The sequence below is a fragment of the Telmatherina bonti genome (genome assembly GCF_933228915.1).
Source record: "Telmatherina bonti genome assembly, chromosome: 14".
Taxonomy (NCBI): Eukaryota; Metazoa; Chordata; class Actinopteri; order Atheriniformes; family Telmatherinidae; genus Telmatherina; species Telmatherina bonti.
The window spans coordinates 36,539,083-36,557,166 of record NC_136612.1 but is presented as its reverse complement, the minus strand read 5'-3'; the positions used below and the strand labels follow the sequence as shown (position 1 = coordinate 36,557,166).

The 18,084-nt window shown below is 40.4% G+C and overlaps 2 protein-coding genes across 2 annotated transcripts; both read left to right on the top strand.

Moving 5' to 3' along the window:
* Positions 1 to 6,275: 6,275 nt before the first annotated feature.
* Positions 6,276 to 12,469, top strand: LOC306765694 (sterile alpha motif domain-containing protein 9-like; the record flags this gene model as incomplete). The annotated part of the gene is made up of 2 exons (XM_079253178.1): positions 6,276 to 6,279; positions 7,884 to 12,469. The coding sequence occupies 2 exons, from the start codon at positions 6,276 to 6,278 to the stop codon at positions 12,467 to 12,469; spliced, it is 4,590 nt and encodes a 1,529-aa protein (XP_079109304.1).
* A 2,462-nt stretch (positions 12,470 to 14,931) lies between these two features.
* On the top strand, positions 14,932 to 17,365 carry LOC306765347 (heat shock 70 kDa protein 1-like). The gene is made up of 2 exons (XM_079252768.1): positions 14,932 to 15,067; positions 15,295 to 17,365. Exon 2 carries the CDS (start codon positions 15,317 to 15,319, stop codon positions 17,234 to 17,236), a length of 1,920 nt encoding a protein of 639 aa, XP_079108894.1. The 5' UTR covers positions 14,932 to 15,067; positions 15,295 to 15,316; the 3' UTR covers positions 17,237 to 17,365.
* The last annotated feature ends 719 nt before the right edge of the window (positions 17,366 to 18,084 follow it).

The following is an 18,084-nucleotide window of genomic DNA, read 5'->3' as shown; positions in this document are numbered from 1 at the left end:
TATATATATATATATATATATATATATATATATATATATATATATATATATTTTTTTTTTTTTTTTTTTTTTTTTTTTAAAATTTATTTATTTATTTATTTTTTTTCCAAAAGCGAAAAGCAGCTGCTGTTATTTGATTGTTTTCCTCCAAATAACCTGATGTTTACGTTGGTAAAAGTGTGATTTTTGTCTGATATTATTGATGAAAACATCAACAAACAAGTCCAAACACACGATGTTTGGCTGATTTGAGACTAAATTGTGTTCGAGACTTAGTCTGATTGAATGTTTGTCTCTCCGGTCTGCTTATAGATTAAAAACATCTGCAGCCCTTTGCAAGCTGCATCTGAATAAAGATGTTTTAAAGAATAAAAAAGAAACATCTTCATTTTATATTTCTGACATAGATCAAATCTAATTAATAATTCAGACCAAGGCCGGCTCTAGGAATACATACGTGAGGTTGCAGGCAGAAATGTGAATGGGCCATCATGTGTGCACGTCATGCTTCAGTTCTTTTTGTTGTTATTATTGTTTATTTGTGTTTTCCAACACTCTGAAGAAATGGATTGCACTTTGTCAGGCCTCCAACCAAAGACCTGTCCAGCTTGGTGTCCCACCAGAAACTAAAACTCCTGCTGGTATAGCTCTTAGGGTCACTGAGGAACCAAACCCCCTCACCACAATACGGTGGCAATCCCTCAGGGGGGGATGAGATATAAAAATTATAGATACATTAAAATAAGGAAAAAATAACAAATATGAATCATCAAAGTTTAACAACCAACAACATTAAAAATTTCTCATTAGACATTCAAACAACAATAAACTAAAATATTAAACTAAACTGAAATAGACCAGGGGTGTCCAGCTCCGGTCCTCGAGGCCTGCAATCCGGCAGGTTGTCCATGTATCCCTGCTCCAACACACCTGACTCAAACTCATCAGTAATTGTGCTGAACTTCATTGGCTGTTGGATCCATTTAATAGAAGTCAAGTGTGTTGGAGCAGGGATACATGGAAAACCTGCAGGACAGCTGGGAGGACCGACTTTGGACTCCATGAGTTCGGCCGATCACAAACAGCAAAGGCAGGGCAGAACATCAGACTCCAGAGCACAATAATGTGGCAGAACCTCAAACAAATAATCTCACATTTATATAAAAAATCAAGAACAAACACAGAGTAGACTATGAAACGTTTTTCTATTTTTGTTGATGTTTTTCTTTTTAAGAAACTCATTTCCTTCTTTTCAATCAGTCTCTTAGTTTTCTGCCCCAAAACTCTGCAGGTGTTTCCACACAGTGGACAGGTCCGTTTCATTTGGACATTTTTGGAACAACGTCTGTTTTGCCAAGAATTTTATTTTACAGAGAAAATGGATGCAGATGCTAACATGAAGCTCTACATGAGCTGCTGAAACGAGCGGGAGTTGAGGGGAAACCGCTTGTTTCATCCTCCAAGAAGTTTGTTCTTGCGCTCACGAATGCAAGAACAAGATAAAAATTTTTACATCAGGTCCATCCATCCTCCACAAAAAGCTTCGTCTGCAGGGGGGAGGGATCCCTGCGGGCCGCCATGTCTGCTTTATACGCAATGAACCTGGTTGTTTTATATTTAGCGAACAACTTCTGCGGCAGGGCGGTTTTAATGCCACATGTTGTAAAAACGTTCGTACTTTCTCACCACCTTGATCAGCTGTTTTACCAAAACAGTCCATTTTACCCAGTGGGGTAATGGTCCCTCGTAAAGTGGACATACTCTACATTTTACGCCTTTGTTTTAAAAACAAAACAAAAAACAAAACAAAAAAAATTGCTTGGAAAAATACTGTTTAGTAAAAAGTGACAGGTTAGACTTCTCCATAGTTCACCCCTAAAATCCATCAGTATATTTGCTCATTATCACATAATTTCTGCTCTTCAGTTTCAGGGAGGAAGACTGATGAAATGACTAAACCAGTACTGGCACACAGACTGGTGAGAAAGAGGCTTATAGACTTATATTTATCTTTGTTATGTCTGTGTTCAGTCTGGTTCAGGCTAAATGAACCAGTGTAGCATCGGTAATCTTATCTGAGCTCCATGTGTAGAGATGTTTGTAATTGGAAAAGCAGCGTGACAGGGTGTTTAGAAGTTTAGAAGTGGGTAAACTCTGCATACCTGCGTTTACTCTGGACTACACCACTGGTTTTACCTGCAACAGGAAAAATGGGGAAGCGGGAACTGTCCGCCTACGCTTTTCCGTGTTAACCACGCCCACCTCAAATGTCCGATCAAGAGAGAAACATGACACCCAACAACCAGGCTATTTGTCAACTCATCTGCATACTAAACACTGATTGGTTGTCCACTGGGAAGAGAAAGAAGGCGTTCGTCCCATGATGTAATTCTGTAAAACCAGCAGTTTATGTATTTTTGGTGGATTTGATTTGAGGGGGCAAAGTGTTTGTTTGAGGGGGTGTTGCCCCCTCTTGCCTCCTGCCTAAAACCGGCCTCATCCAACACCGTGAATATGTTATAACAAATGTTTCTTTCGTTTTGTTTTCTTTTTTCTTTTTTTTTACAAAACTCACTAAACAAGTAGGCTACAGGAACTATTTTATGTTGGTCTCTATAGTTTTATTGCCAAACAACTGTTGTTAAGTAGCCTATCAAAAGTCAGCTGATCTGAACCAGCTGATTAACACGTTGCTATGGTGACGTTTGTAACAGAATGATAAGACAGTAATTTAACTCTCCCAACTTTTAGTGATCATGGAATAAAGGAGATGAATTAATCCCAGTCCTCCCCTCTTACTGCATGCAGGTGAAGTGACACAGGTGTCACTTTAAAAAAAAAAAAAAAAAGTTCAATGTTGCACACTCTACACACAGAAATCTTCTTTATGGTTAATTAATTACACAATAGCTAAGAATTGTGCTTGTGGCTGTTTATTATATAAAGTGTTATCCTCATATGTTAGCAGAGATCCATGTAATCACAGCTTTACTAGCAAAACTTCCTCCAACAATGTTGCACAGAACAACATTGTAACACAAATGTACATTGTAGCACACCTGGAGCTGTGGTGGGTGTCCCTTATTTTCATTTCTGAAAGGTGGCAACCCGATTCCTATCCCTTTTCATGAATTTAAGGGTGACGTCAGTGAGCTGTTGTAAATTCCAATATCATCCAATTTCCTCCAAGTACTGCATTCACCCACCCGCACTCCTCCATTTATGCTGAATTTCAAAATTAAATAACATCTAAATGAGTTATGAAAAAGTGCATTTCCAGTTTTCGATTACTGTATCTCTCCACTCATTGACAGTAAATAATACCAAAGTGTGATACTTTTTTGTTTTTTCTATCGTGTCTGTACTCCTTACATATATGTGGATTTTATATTTTTCAGTGCATTTAACATGAGCAGATAATAACTAGGACTATGTTCTGTTGGTGTAATCAAAGAAAGAAATCTGGTCTTTGTATTGTGGGTGTGGAAGTGTTGATGCAAACCGGTTTTATGGGTGTGGGCATTTGAGTCATTTCCTGGAATCGAAACCTAAGCGCTGTGTTATATACAGTTGGTGCTGCGCAGCATAAAGAGACATACAGCAAGTAGATGTAGTTACATTCACTCATGTTTATCAAGAACAAGGTACAGCGCTCCCACCATAAGCCTAGATAGAAGATCATCAAGATACAAGGGGCTGTCAGCACTTTTCTGAGGTAAGATTTGCATGTTTTATTTCTACTGCAATGATTCTCACACCAGGCGGTTTTTTTTTTGTTTGTTTGTTTTTTTTTAACAGGAAGCTACTTATCAGAGGGCATTTATCTTCATAAATGTATCAGACATGCTTTATTTTTCTCAACATTTTCATGCATGTGTTAACATTTTCCTCTTCTAGTCAACTACACAACATATATTTTTATGTCTTCCATAGAGTATTAATATAGTTCAGTAACCTTTTATAAGAATACAGCAATCATGTAAAGTGTGGTGCTTCCTAAAGATCCAACATATTCCACCTAATTTTCGCATCTCTAGTTGGACTTTTCGCATTAACTCATTGTTTTAACCATTACTGATCCTGTATTATGCAATTAATCACTTTTCTAACAGTGTTATATGTTCTGATATTCTGTGTTTGAGGCCAAATAATGGCAAAATTCTGTGACCTTCCTCGCTTGCTTGCTTCACTTTTTGGTGAATCTGTGTTCGAGAAGTGAGTCTAAGATCTTTTCTCATGTGTACCCAGCAACCCTTTAAGGTACCTGAAACCGTCAACGTAACTGGTTCTACTAGAGGGATCATCTCTACAGAACCAAGGCCTGCTGCAGGAACCAGTCTGCAAAGGCCTCCAGACCAGAACTACGAAGGATTAAAGAGGACTCCTCGCTGTCACCAAAAACAGTGCCAAGTAAGAGGCTTCTGTGTCTGGGTAGAGATAGTTTAAGAGAGTAATTTCTTTTACTATTGTTAAGGGACCAAATGGTCGAGCTAATGAAAGCGGGACGCCGCTATCTCCCTTTTTATTTGTGTTGTTTTGTTGCTGCTGGTTTGGTTATTTGTTTATATTTGGTTCTGATTTTATCTCCATTTATCTCATTTCTGGAGTGAAAATTAAACTCATTGTTTTGCAAACCTGTTGAAATTGCCTGTGTGGCTATCTGTGTGACCTTTCTAAATTCCAGTCACAACCGTGGGAGTTGATCTCATGTTTGTGCCTGTGTAAGGACCACAGAATTGCCAATTCAAGTCATTTTCTCATTACTTTCATCTCCTCTTTCTCTCCTTCCTTTGTCTCCCTCAAAGTTCCCCAGACCTGAGAGTCTTAAGACCACATGGCTATCTGCCGTTTTGTCCTTCTTCATGTCAGCCATTTGGTAATCTGCTAAATAAGCATTAGCACCGGCTAAGCTAACATTAGCATCAAACGGCTAACGCTACCTGAAGCTTTAGCTTCCTCTTTCCTGTTGAGTGTCTGCCATTTTTTCTTACTTCCTGTCAGCCATTTTGTAATCTGCTAAATTAGCATTAGCATCAGTTAGGGTAACATTAGCATTGAACGGCTGATGCTAGCTGAGGTTCGAGCTCCCTCTTTTCTATTGAATGTCCACCATTTTGCAATCTGCTAAATTACACAGCTAATGCTAGCTAAAGCTCATGCTCAATTCTTCCCCTCCAAATTGCCTATTATCTAGTAATTTAGGCCATCTTGTATCTGGCTAAGCTAGTGCTAGCATCAGCCTCAGAGCTAACACCCTTAACTGACTAACCACCTGCTAGTCACCGTAGGCTACGTGTGCTAAGCTATGGCAACCTCAAAACAAGTGCCTTATAGCCATTCATAGTCAATCCCATTTACTGCTAACCTAGCTGTACTCATCAGCTAGCACCATTAGCAGCTAAGCTAGCTTGTAACCTACAGCTAGCCTCATACATCAAAGCTCATTGCTAAAGTGATTCCCACTTTAGCCCCTCTCTTCTTTTCATTTCTTTCCCCTACACACACACACACACACACACACACACACACGCACACACACACACACACACACACACACACACACACACACACACATCCCTATCACCAACCCTCATTTAATATCTCATTGTCAAAACCATTTTATTTATATATTTTTGTAGTTAGACTGACATTATTTTAGCATAGCAAACTTTAGTGCATCACATTGCATGTGGGACGGAGCTCCGTCCTGATGTGGCAGAGCTCAGCTCCGGTGAGCTCTGGCCCACTTTAAACCCCTTCCTCTAGGACACTACAGGAACTTTTTTAAATTCTGGAAACTATTTCTTTCTGCAGACGTGGACAAAATTGTTGGTTCCCTTCGGTCAATGAACGAAAAACTCACAATGGTTACAGAAATAACTTGAATCTGATAAACGTAATAGTAAATAAAAATTCTATTAAAATAAACCAATAAAAGTCAGGTGTTGATTTTTAACCAAACTTCAACAGAATTATATATATATATATATAAAACTCATAAAACAGGCCTGGACAAAAATTATGGTACCCTAAACTTAATTTTTTCTTGCGCAACCTTAGAGGCAATCACTTTTGACCATGTCTGTATACATATATATATATATCTTAAGTATGGGCTGATTAGTCAATTAGTCACAGCATCATCATGATGTCATCAATAAAGTAAAGAAATATACTTTATCTCCAAAGGGAAATTGTAAGAAATTTATGATTATAATAATCTATTTTCTTATGCAGATGGATCTGACAAGTGAAGACTGAAACACATGAGCAACATGGGTAAGTAGGGCATTATGGTTATAGGGTCTGTTTTTTGTTTTTTTTTAAATCTATTTATGAATTTATTTATCATTAATGTTATGCCAGAAAATGTAGTTGTGCAGTTTAAAACTATAAGACTTTTGAAAAGATATTACTGGGCTTGGATACTACCGGACACTGTAAATAAATCTAAAAGGTCACACTAGTCAGCCACTAGGTGGCTATACTGATGGTCAGGACACTTTGACATCTCAGGGCCCATTTATGCTGGATGTAGAAAAGTGATGCATAACTGGATGGTTAGTTTAATCAAACTCCTGCGTCAACTGCGTTTGTAACTTGTTCTGTTTTCAAAGAGCTTAACTATAGCCATCACTCGATGCAGGAAATGGAGCATTACCACTGAAAACCACAAGGGTGACGGGTAGATGGTAGGGCTGGGCGATTTATTGATTTAATTGATTAATTCAAATTTTTTTTGTTTATGAAGATTTATTTTGATGAAAATCTGGATTTTTTTTTTTTTCCCCGCCAGCACGTTTTGGGCTTCCGTACCTTATAGTGACGTCAGCGCACTCCCACTGGTTTCCCACAGAAATGCATAAACACAACAACTTGACAGCTAGAAACGTACAAGAAGTTCCCCCTCTGTGTTTCCATTACATTTTTTTTTGCAAAATAAAACAACATTTGTACGTTTTGACAAACAACAGTTGGGATTTGCGGGTGTTTCCTCTGAACAATGTTTAGCACATTAGCATCACGTTTCGTAATTGCGGTTAATACAAAGTGGGCACGTAGTGTTATTTTAGGGGTTTCTACTTGCTGCGGAGAATTTGTTTCGGATTTTCAAAGCTTTTCTCTCTCATTTTCTTTTCTAAAACTCTGAAATTCGCTGTTGTTTATTCCCTCATTGCTAATGTGGGAAATTGTTTTGGTTATTTAATGTCAAAATACTCTAAAAGGAATCACTATTTTTCTTAAAGGAGGAGGCATTTTTATTTATTTATTTATCAGTTTTTTATTTTAGAATAAAATTACACAGGTGAAGTGAGGCCTATTCTTAAATGTATGATCAAAACTTAAAAACTATCTCACAGTGGAAACACACTTAGTACAAAACATGTTGTTTCTTATAATGTATAATGCATCTCTTTTTACAATCTTGCTTACCGTCTTGTTTAGTTGCACTTTAAATTTAGGTAAACTTCTAGGCTGACTGCAATAAAAGCATTTTTGAAAAAGAATAATTTTTGACATATGTAATTTTTTTTTTTTTTTACAGTGAGGGAAAAAAATGAATTAAAATCGGAATTCGTATTTGTTTTAAAAATATGAGTTTTTTTTTTTTTGGCCACATTGCTTAGTCCTAGTAGATGGGTGGTGGGTAGATGGGGGGGGGAGTAAGTCAGAGTAAGGAACAGATCGGAGAAGCAGAAGTGGAATAGGAAGAAAATGAAAAGCAGCCAAAAGAGTTGAGGGCAGCAAATGAACACTTTGTAGGTTTTTTGTTCTTCTTCAGGTGTTTTTCAATTTTCAATTTCAATATTAATTTTATTTTCACAATTACACATGTGCAGCCTGAAAATAGCTGCTAACATGCTTCACTGTGTTTTTCACAGCAGCTGACACACCTGATCAGTCTGTTAACAACTGGACTGAATCTCAAGTGAGCACCTGGCTCAGATCCATTGGAGTAAAGGAGCCATATATAGTAAAGCTCCATGAAGAGGAAGTAGATGGACGAAGTCTTCTTGAATTGGATGAGGACTTTCTGAAGACTAAATTTGGCATGAAATTAGGACCTGCAAATTTGATAATCAAAAAGAGAAACGAGCTTACCAACTCCCAAGAAAAGGAAAAGCTTGGCAGTGGCAATAAAGTTGAGTCGAAGCAAAAAAACAAAAAGCAAAAACAGGAAACAAAACAAGATCCTTCACAAGAGGTGCTTCAGAATGAGGACAATGTCTCAAAGGAGATACAAGGTGCTTCAATACCAACTGCAGTGACAGAAAGGGAGGACTGCAAAGCACGACCATTTGACCAGGACCCTGATATCATATATGTAAAACACAGAGTCCTGCAGCCTGAATCAGGAGCTTTCAATCTGATCAATCCATGCCGTGAATTCAAGTCTCTTGTTACTGCGTCTACGTTGGATAACACACGACTCAGAGTCAAGTTTGCCAGAGAAGTTGTGAAATTTGCAACTGGGTGTATGAATATCAGATCAAATGGCACAATCCACTTTGGTGTGATGGACAGCAGGGAAGACGAAGGTTATGTGCATGGTGAGATAATAGGTATCCCTGTGAAGGACAAAGACATTTATGTGGACTCTCTGGACTACATTGAAAAATGCTTCCCTGTTGATAGTGAGCATGTTCGACAATGCGTGAGATCACCTAGATTTGTTGAGGTTATGGATCCTAAGAGTGCGGAAAAGCGATATGTCGTGGAGGTTGACATTGTTCCTTCACTAAGCATCGTTAGGGGCAAGGTCTACAAGGTTCGTTTGGTAAAGTTCAATGAGTCAACCAACAAAATTGAATATGAGAAAGTTAATATTCTGCAAAGGGTGGGTGCAAAGACACAACCGGTGCCTGAGACAGACCAAAGTGATTTTTTTTATCGCGTCAAAGATCGGGATGCTCAAAGAGAGGAGGCAGAGAAGGCTCAGTTTTGGAACGGCCCTGAGATCTACCAAGACCAAGGAAGAAAGCTTCTAATGCTAATGACGAGTGGAAAGAAATTAATTGAGAAGGAAAAATGGTTCATTCTCGTGACCAACAAAATGAAACCTGATGACCTTTACCACATCGACTGGTTGCTGAACATGAATATTTTTTGTGTTCTTGATTTTGACCCAGATTCAAACAAATCAGGTCTTTGCAGTAAATACCTCCAACACCATAATGCAAACATGCATTCTCTGCAGAGCTATAACATTCCCAGAGAAACAAGCATCAAAGAATTCATTGGAAAGTTACATCTGTTTGACCAAACAAGCTGGATCTTCTGCAACGGACGTTCTGATTTCAAAGGAAGCGAAGATCTATGTGATGAAATCACTTGGACCAACACAAAACGATCTTTTCTGCGCGAAACTGTGTCTTTGCTCTGTAAATACATCTTGCCAAAGGGAACATTTCAGGTCATTTTCTTAATCACATCACCAATTAAGAAACCACTCCTACACACCTTGTATGAATTTTCAGCTGACATGCAAGGCCTTGAAGACATCATTTGTATCTGTGAATCACAAGAGAACTTTCATAAATGGCAAAGTTTTGTGGGGGGGTCATATGGAGCAGAAACTGTGAATAACTGCAGTATTGTCGGGATGAAAATGAGTCACATCGATGCAACTCTGCAGCAAATACAACCTGTAAACGCTGACACCATCAAACACTTGGCCACCTTTGAAAAGGGAAAATGTCGTCTTGAAACAAAAACAAAAGAACAGATTTATTCACTGGAAATCCTGACAACTAATCATTGTGATGAAACAAGCGAAGAGTTCGTCAAAGCTGAGAAAGAAAACATTGAACAGCAGTTTTACCAAGGGGGGAAAGTGACCTGGCTAAATTTCTGGCTCGCTGAACAAAAATTTGTTGTCAATGTGATTAAGAGAGATGCATACACCGAGATTTGCAAACTTCTCGATGATTTGAAATGTAATTCCACACAGAGTCCTGTGAGCAGAATTAACATTTACCATCACCCTGGAGGCGGTGGAAGCACAGTGGCACGGCAGGTACTGTGGGAGAAGAGGAAGGATCTAAGGTGTGCAGTTGTGAAGCCTTCATACTCAGCTGAAGTTGTTGCACAACATGCAGTTCAGCTACGGCAGCATGATGAAAAAGATCCACAGAGGTGTCTTCCTGTACTGCTCCTTGTTGAAGATGTAGAGCAAGAATACCTTGATGATCTCAGGAAAATCCTGGAGGAAGCCATTTGCAACAAGAAAATCCGTAGTGAAAAACCCTGCTTCATTGTGCTGAGCTGCAGACGGTGCAATGATCCAGAAAAGAAAATCAAAGAGTCTCCTCTGGAAAATGTGTCTGTCACTCACAAACTGTCTACCAAAGAAAAAAGGATGTTTGCTGCAAGACGAAAAGTGCTTGAGGAAAAATATCAGCCTGAGTTTATCCTGACATTTGTTCTGATGAGTGAAGAATTTGAAAACGTTGCCGCATATGTTGCCAACTTTGTCACCAACATGCTCCGAGGCATTGATTGTACATCTACTGTCACTCGCTTCCTTCTCTATGTGGCACTACTGAACACTTATGTTCAAAACTCCTTTATCTCCAAGTCCCACTATGAGGCTTTCCGTGGTTTAAGCACATATGTTAAGAGGCTCCGCAACCCGGTGTTTGAAACATCTCTCCATGAACCAGCCAAACTACTCTTCTTGCACCTCAGAGATGACAAAACACACATTGAATCAATTAAAATCATTCATCCACGAGTTGCTGAGGAAATTCTTAAACAGCTTCTGGGGGACCAAGAAAAACAAGGTAACTTGGCAAAAGATCTGCTTGCTGAGAAAGTGCTCTTAGACCACAGATTTGGAAGGGAAGAGTACGTGGCCTTTCTGAAAGCACTTCTCAACAGACGATCCAGGATTAGCCGAGGGGATGAAAACAACAGTTTGTTTTCCCCTCTGATTGAGCATGTGCGTAAAAACGAAACCCCAGAACTCGCGATTGAGTTACTCAAGGAAGCATACAGTTGCTTCCAAGAAGATGCATTTTTTGCACAAACCATTGCTCGACTATATTATTCCAGTGAAAAGTTTGAAGAGGCCAAAGACTGGGCAGAGAAAGCAGCCAACAAAATGCCAAATAACTCATACATACTTGACACAAGAGGGCAGGTGTACAAAAGATGGTTTGAAGCCAAATTGAGAGTAATTCAAAGTGAGGGGAAACCAAAGACAGCCCAAAATACAGCAGCAGCTGTGGACACTGCCCTCACTGCCATAGAATACTTTAAACACTGTCAGAAAGTAGCAGTTGCAGAACCAGAAACTATGAACAGGCTGGGATTTTTTTCTGAAGTTGAGGTTGCACGTGGTCTACTCAAACTGATCTCTTCATTAAAAGAGTTTGCAGATGGAGACAAAGGCCATTTGGAATGTGACAAGTACCTTACCACACCAGATTACATTCCAGCAAAAATTAAAGATGCTTGGGAACCATTTCATTATCGTTTGAAAAATCTCCAAAAAGAAATGAATGACGCATTGGAATGGATTTCAGAAGACCTCAGTTACTTCCAGAAAGATGTCATAGCACATGAAGAGGAGACTACTTCTGAGGAAGTTGTTAAAAATCCACTCAGGTTTTTAGCAGAAGCATCTTCACAGTATGGTAAGCACTTTAGAGGAGTTTCAAGCAATCCTTCAACATGCTCTCCTTTCACAACACGCATGATAATCCGTGACTTGGGTGGAGGTTACTTTACATCCATCTTCTACAAACTGACGATCCAACAGGAACAAGGTGTAAAAGACCTTCAGACCATCCTCTCACTCTATCCCAGAAACCCAATGACAGCCAAATTTCAGCAAAACGATATTGTCAATTACATCACAGCCAACATTGCTCTGAACTGCCTGTTGCCACAAAGTAAAGAGGTAGCAAGTCTGCAAAACCTACAAGTACTAAGCCATCAGTTCCCTCCTGACAAACAGAAATGTTCTCCAAGTGCCTTGTTCTTGCAGACCTTGTTGTTTTGGCCAGAAGATTCTGATACAGAGGATGAAAAAATCAAAAAGATTGACATTGTGATGTCATCGATTGAGTACCTCAAAAGAGACTACCGGACCAAGATAAAGGACATCCCTCCACAAAAGGCAAAGTTGTACACACACTTTTACCTGGGCAATGGAAATGGTTTGGACAAGTTGGTGCACAAGAGCAAGATCGAAAGTGTCACAAAAACGCTCCCACTCTCTGAGAAACGCATGAAGTGGTTTCATGGTGAGGCATGGAAAAGGCCGGAGCTTGCTCAGATGCTAAGGAGTGTTTCCGGATGGACTGAAGATGGAGTGGTGTACCTTGAAGGCCCGAGAAAAAGGAAGTTCAGTATCCAGCCTCTTTATTGGCCTTCAGTGCCTTACAGTAACGAAAATGTCACCTTCTACCTTGGGTTTACTTTCAAAGGTCCCGTAGCCTGCAACATCACTGTGAAGAAATAAAATGTCTGACATTAAGAACTTATTTATCCATGATATAAACAGCTCAATATTCTGAAAAACACAGCTGAACATTTAGATTTTGCATCCATTTCTTCTATACTTGTTTATTTACATGAGTGGGACTCGATGAAATAAAAATTAATCTAAATAATGAGTGGCTTTCTAATTAATTTTTCTCAATTAATCGTATTTTATTTGCATAGTAAACAGCTCCAGCCTCCCACTTGTTCCAGGACGTTTAAAGTTTTCCATGTTTCCATCCATACTCTTCATCAACAGACATTACTATGTGACAGTAAAGCCCACTGTGTTGTGGCTTCAGCCTGGTCCTGCAGCAGAGCTCATCACCTCCTGCTCTGCCTGCAGCTGGAAGCTGGATGCTGCAGGAGGACCAAGCTTCGAGAAAGTGCTTCTGGGCGGGGGAGGGGCTTATGCAGAGAAGAGTAAAAGATACGTGTTTTCACTTTACTCACAAGAAGTCTTCAAGAACACCAGAAAAAGTCACTGGACTTGTTGATGGTCACTCTTTCTTTAAATAGAGTTGGTAGAAGGGTCCAAAAAAATAGCTAATTAAAGCACCAAAGTTGCTAAGTTTGAGCAGACGCCTGTGACCATTGGGGCCTTGTGATGGACTGGAGATCTGTCCAGGTGTACCAGCCTCTCGTGTAATGATTGATAATGTTTACATGTAGTAAAAGCGTTCGTACTTTCTCACCACCTTGATCAGCATGCTTTTCCGTGTTAACCACGCCCACCTCAAATGTCCGATCAAGAGAGAAACATGACACCCAAAAATCAGGCTACTTGTCAACTCATCTGCATACTAAACACTGATTGGTTTTTCACTGGGAAGAGAAAGAGGGCGTCCTGTGATGTAATGCTGTAAAACCACCACGTAGCTCGATGGGAGAGAGAGGTAGTTTATGCATTTTTGGAAGATTTTATTTGAGAGGACGTTGATTCAGATAATAAACAACTCAGAATTAATTTCATGTTTTTACGTTTTGTTTCTAGATTCATAATATCTAGAAAACACACAAAAAAAAGGATAAATCAGAAAAGTTTGGTAACTAAACTTCTTGTTCAAGGTTTTTCTTTTTTTAAAGGAAATTTCTGTCTTTGATTTAGATTTTATTGCAGAACTGCAACATTTTTTTTATTGAAGGGACTTTTTTGTCTGTACAAACTTTTTTCTAAATTATTCTATTTTTCATTTTTATTCAGATTTGTTTATATCAGTGCTTGAAAATGAGCTACAGTCATCAGAAAAGACTGAATTATTATTAAATATAATTAAGTTGAATTGAATAATTTTTTTTAAAAAATTTCTTTCAATACTCATGAATCTTTCTCTTCCAAAATATTTTACTAGAAAATGTAAAAAAAAAAAAAAAGAAAAGCATAATAATAATAATAATAATAATAATAATAATAATAATAATAATAATAAACCAGCTAAAACATGGGCCTGATGATCTTGAACAAAATTTTATTTTATTGTAATAAAGTGTCAGAAAATAAGAACTAACTGACCATCAAGTTTGAAATATTAAATCAAAATGTTGACCAAGCAATTTTTAGAGATTCAAAACTGACATTGATGTTTCTTGTTCCTTTTGTAAACTTCTCCCAGAGACCTCTTCTAAGCTTTTGGAAAAATGTTTTGGAAAGACGTTGTTGCACTGATCTACAATAACATCAAACCAGGTTTCCTTCTGTATTTTGAAAATGTTTTGTTTGGTATAACAGATTTTAAGAAGAAAGATTTGTCTGCTATATTTTTGTCAACCTGATCCTGTTTCAAGATCCATATTCACAAAAGTAAAGTAATGTATAAAAAACACTTTTTAATCTTTTTATGATGGATGTAAAAATGGATCTGAATGCATTCTCACATTCCAACGACAAAAAGGCAAAAAGAACAAAAGACATTTCTAACAAATGAACTGAAGGTATATGTAAGTTTTTTTTAAGGAATTATTCAGATACAGGTCACGTGGGTGTGTAAAAAACCCAAATCAGAACAAGTATGAAATAAATTAAAACAAACATGTTCCTCTCCTTTTCTTTCATCAAACCATTTCTGTCCCGTTTTTTTGCTCCATTTCTCCAGAAAATTCTCCTCCAGAAACTGGAAAACTCAGTAAAACTGGAGCTGCGCTCGCGCCTCTCATTGGCGGAAGTTTCCAGAAAAATCTGTCAAGTCATTCAAAGATACCGGAAATAATATTATGAGTCTTCAAAATAAAAGATAAGCGTGTCACTTTCCAACCAACTGCTGTTTAAAGTATCCATGAATCTGTGTTATTTTGAAGAGGCAAACCGGAAGTGGTATGTGGCGTTTTGGGTAACTTGACAGAGCTGCGAGTGAAACGTCTGGAAACAACCAGACGTTCAGTTTCCACAGATATAAAGCAGCGAGTCTGAGAGCAGAGGCAGTTTGAGATCAGAGATCAGCGGCCGAAGAAGAAGAAAAAGAACTAAATACCAGCAGAAGAAGAAGTTAAAAAAGAATCAACAGCAGAAGAAGAAGAAAAGAAACATCAGCAGAGGAAGAAGAGTAATTCTCTACACAGCTCAGACCATCAACACTCAGCAGTAAGTACATTCTATTCTATTCTATTCTATTCTATTCTACAGTCATTCATCAGACGCTTTAGCGTCCTTTGTGTCTCCTGGAAGAAGCAGTTGAGCGTGAATTTTCCTGACGGTTCGAGATCAGAAGTAGTTTTTAGTGAGTCCAGAATGAGAGAAATGAACTGCAGATAAAGTCAGTCCTCTGATGATTGCTGTCTTCTGTCCTGCTTGTGTCTGTGCACGTTTAGAAGAGGACGTGGACGCAGCAAGATGTGTGCAGCTAAAGGCGTGGCGGTTGGCATCGATCTGGGCACCACCTACTCCTGTGTCGGGGTTTTCCAGCACGGAAAAGTAGAAATCATCGCCAACGACCAGGGCAACAGGACCACCCCCAGCTACGTGGCCTTCACCGACACGGAGAGGCTGATCGGGGACGCGGCCAAGAACCAGGTGGCTCTGAACCCCGGCAACACGGTGTTTGATGCCAAGAGGCTGATTGGAAGGAAGTTTGACGATGCGGTGGTGCAGGCGGACATGAAGCACTGGCCCTTCAAGGTGCTTTCAGAAGGAGGGAGGCCCAAAATCCAGGTGGAGTACAAAGGGGAGGACAAAGCCTTCTACCCCGAGGAGATCTCCTCCATGGTCCTGGCCAAGATGAAGGAGGTGGCGGAGGCCTACCTGGGCCAGAAGGTGTCCAACGCTGTCATCACGGTCCCGGCCTACTTCAACGACTCCCAGCGACAGGCCACCAAAGACGCGGGCGTCATCGCGGGACTCAACGTGCTGAGGATCATCAACGAGCCCACGGCGGCCGCCATCGCGTACGGTCTGGACAAAGGCAGGTCCGGAGAACGCAACGTCCTGATCTTCGACCTGGGAGGAGGCACCTTTGACATGTCCGTCCTGACCATCGACGACGGCATCTTTGAGGTGAAGGCCACGGCCGGAGACACTCACCTGGGCGGAGAGGACTTTGACAACCGCATGGTCAACCACTTTGTGGAGGAGTTCAAGAGGAAACACAGGAAGGACATCAGCCAGAACAAGAGAGCCTTGAGGAGGCTGCGCACAGCTTGCGAGCGGGCCAAGAGGACCCTGTCCTCCAGCTCCCAGGCCAGTCTGGAGATAGACTCTCTGTACGAGGGCGTGGACTTCTACACCTCCATCACCAGGGCTCGCTTTGAGGAGCTGTGCTCCGACCTGTTCAGGGGAACGTTGGAGCCGGTGGAGAAAGCCCTGAGGGACGCCAAGATGGACAAGGCTCAGATCCACGACGTGGTCCTGGTGGGAGGCTCCACCCGAATCCCCAAAATCCAGAAGCTCCTGCAGGACTTCTTCAACGGCCGGGAGCTGAACAAGAGCATCAACCCGGACGAGGCGGTGGCTTACGGCGCCGCCGTCCAGGCCGCCGTCCTGATGGGCGACACCTCGGGCAACGTCCAGGACCTGCTGCTGCTGGACGTGGCGCCTCTGTCGCTGGGCATCGAGACGGCCGGAGGAGTCATGACGCCCCTGATCAAACGCAACACCACCATCCCCACTAAGCAGACCCAGGTGTTCAGCACCTACTCTGACAACCAGCCCGGGGTCCTGATCCAGGTCTACGAAGGGGAGAGAGCCATGACCAAGGACAACAACCTGCTGGGCAGGTTCGAGCTGACGGGAATCCCGCCCGCTCCGCGAGGGGTCCCGCAGATCGAGGTCACCTTCGACGTGGACGCCAACGGCATCTTGAACGTGTCTGCGGTGGACAAAAGCACCGGCAAAGAGAAGAAGATCACCATCAACAACGATAAGGGACGGCTCAGCAAAGAGGACATCGACAGGATGGTGCAGGACGCCGAGAAATACAAAGCCGAGGACGACCTGCAGCGGGACAAGATCGCCGCCAAGAACTCCCTGGAGTCCTTGGCTTTCAACGTGAAGAGCAGCGTGCAGGACGACAGCTTGAAGGGCAAAATCAGCGAGGAGGACAAGAAGAAGGTGATGGACAAGTGTCAGGAGACCATCAGCTGGCTGGAGAACAACCAGCTGGCTGACAAAGAAGAGTACCAACACAAGCAGGAAGAGCTGGAGAAAGTCTGCAACCCCGTCATCAGCAACTTGTATCAGGGAGGGACGCCCGCCGCTTCTTGTAGAGAGCAGGCAAGAGCCCACAGCCAGGGGCCCACTGTGGAGGAGGTGGACTAGAGTGGACCTGAACGTGGACTCTGCTCTCTGGACTCTGAGGCTGTTGGACTTTGGTCTGAATGGAATTTTTTCTTTGTTCTCCATCAATGGTTGTTTATTTGTTCTCCATGTAAATATTTTCTTCTTCTGTGGTCCTAAAACTGGACGTTTTGATCCAAACTGTGTTTTTGTATATTTTGACTTTTAAAGATGTAAAAAGTTTCCGTCTGTGTTTCCTGTTTGCTCTGCTGGAATAAACTAACAAGGTTTTCTAAATGTTTTGCTTTGTTTTTCTGGTTTCAGCAACACAGAACATGGTTCTTATTTACATCCAGGTCAGAGAGAAAATGTTGCTTTACTGGAGCTAAGAAGCGCCAACATCATCGTTTCTCTTATTGGTCGTCAAAGGGATTTTTATCTGTGAGGAGTTCAGGGAAAATGGGATGTTTCAGCTCCTGAGGCCACTAGAGGGCAGCAAATACTGAAAGACTTTTTAATCAGGTAAAAAGGAAATGTACATGTATGTACTTTAAAAATAACTTTTGGATGAGGAATAGTTCCTCTGATCTACATGTGAAATGCTGAAATATATAAACCTAGAATTAAGTCTCATCATCATCTAAAATGTTTAATACCTGTAAATGTGTAAAATAAGTAATTAAATTAAATACATATCAATATTTATTTAATAAATAAATCACAAAACTTTATTTACAGCATATTTAAAAATACAATAAAATTCTAAAATTAAATATAATCTAAAATTAGACAAAATAGTCTAAATAAATTAAATAATTTACAGATAAAGTATGACGATAGACAAAAATTTGACATTAAATTCTGATATTTAGTTTAAAAACAGATCATTT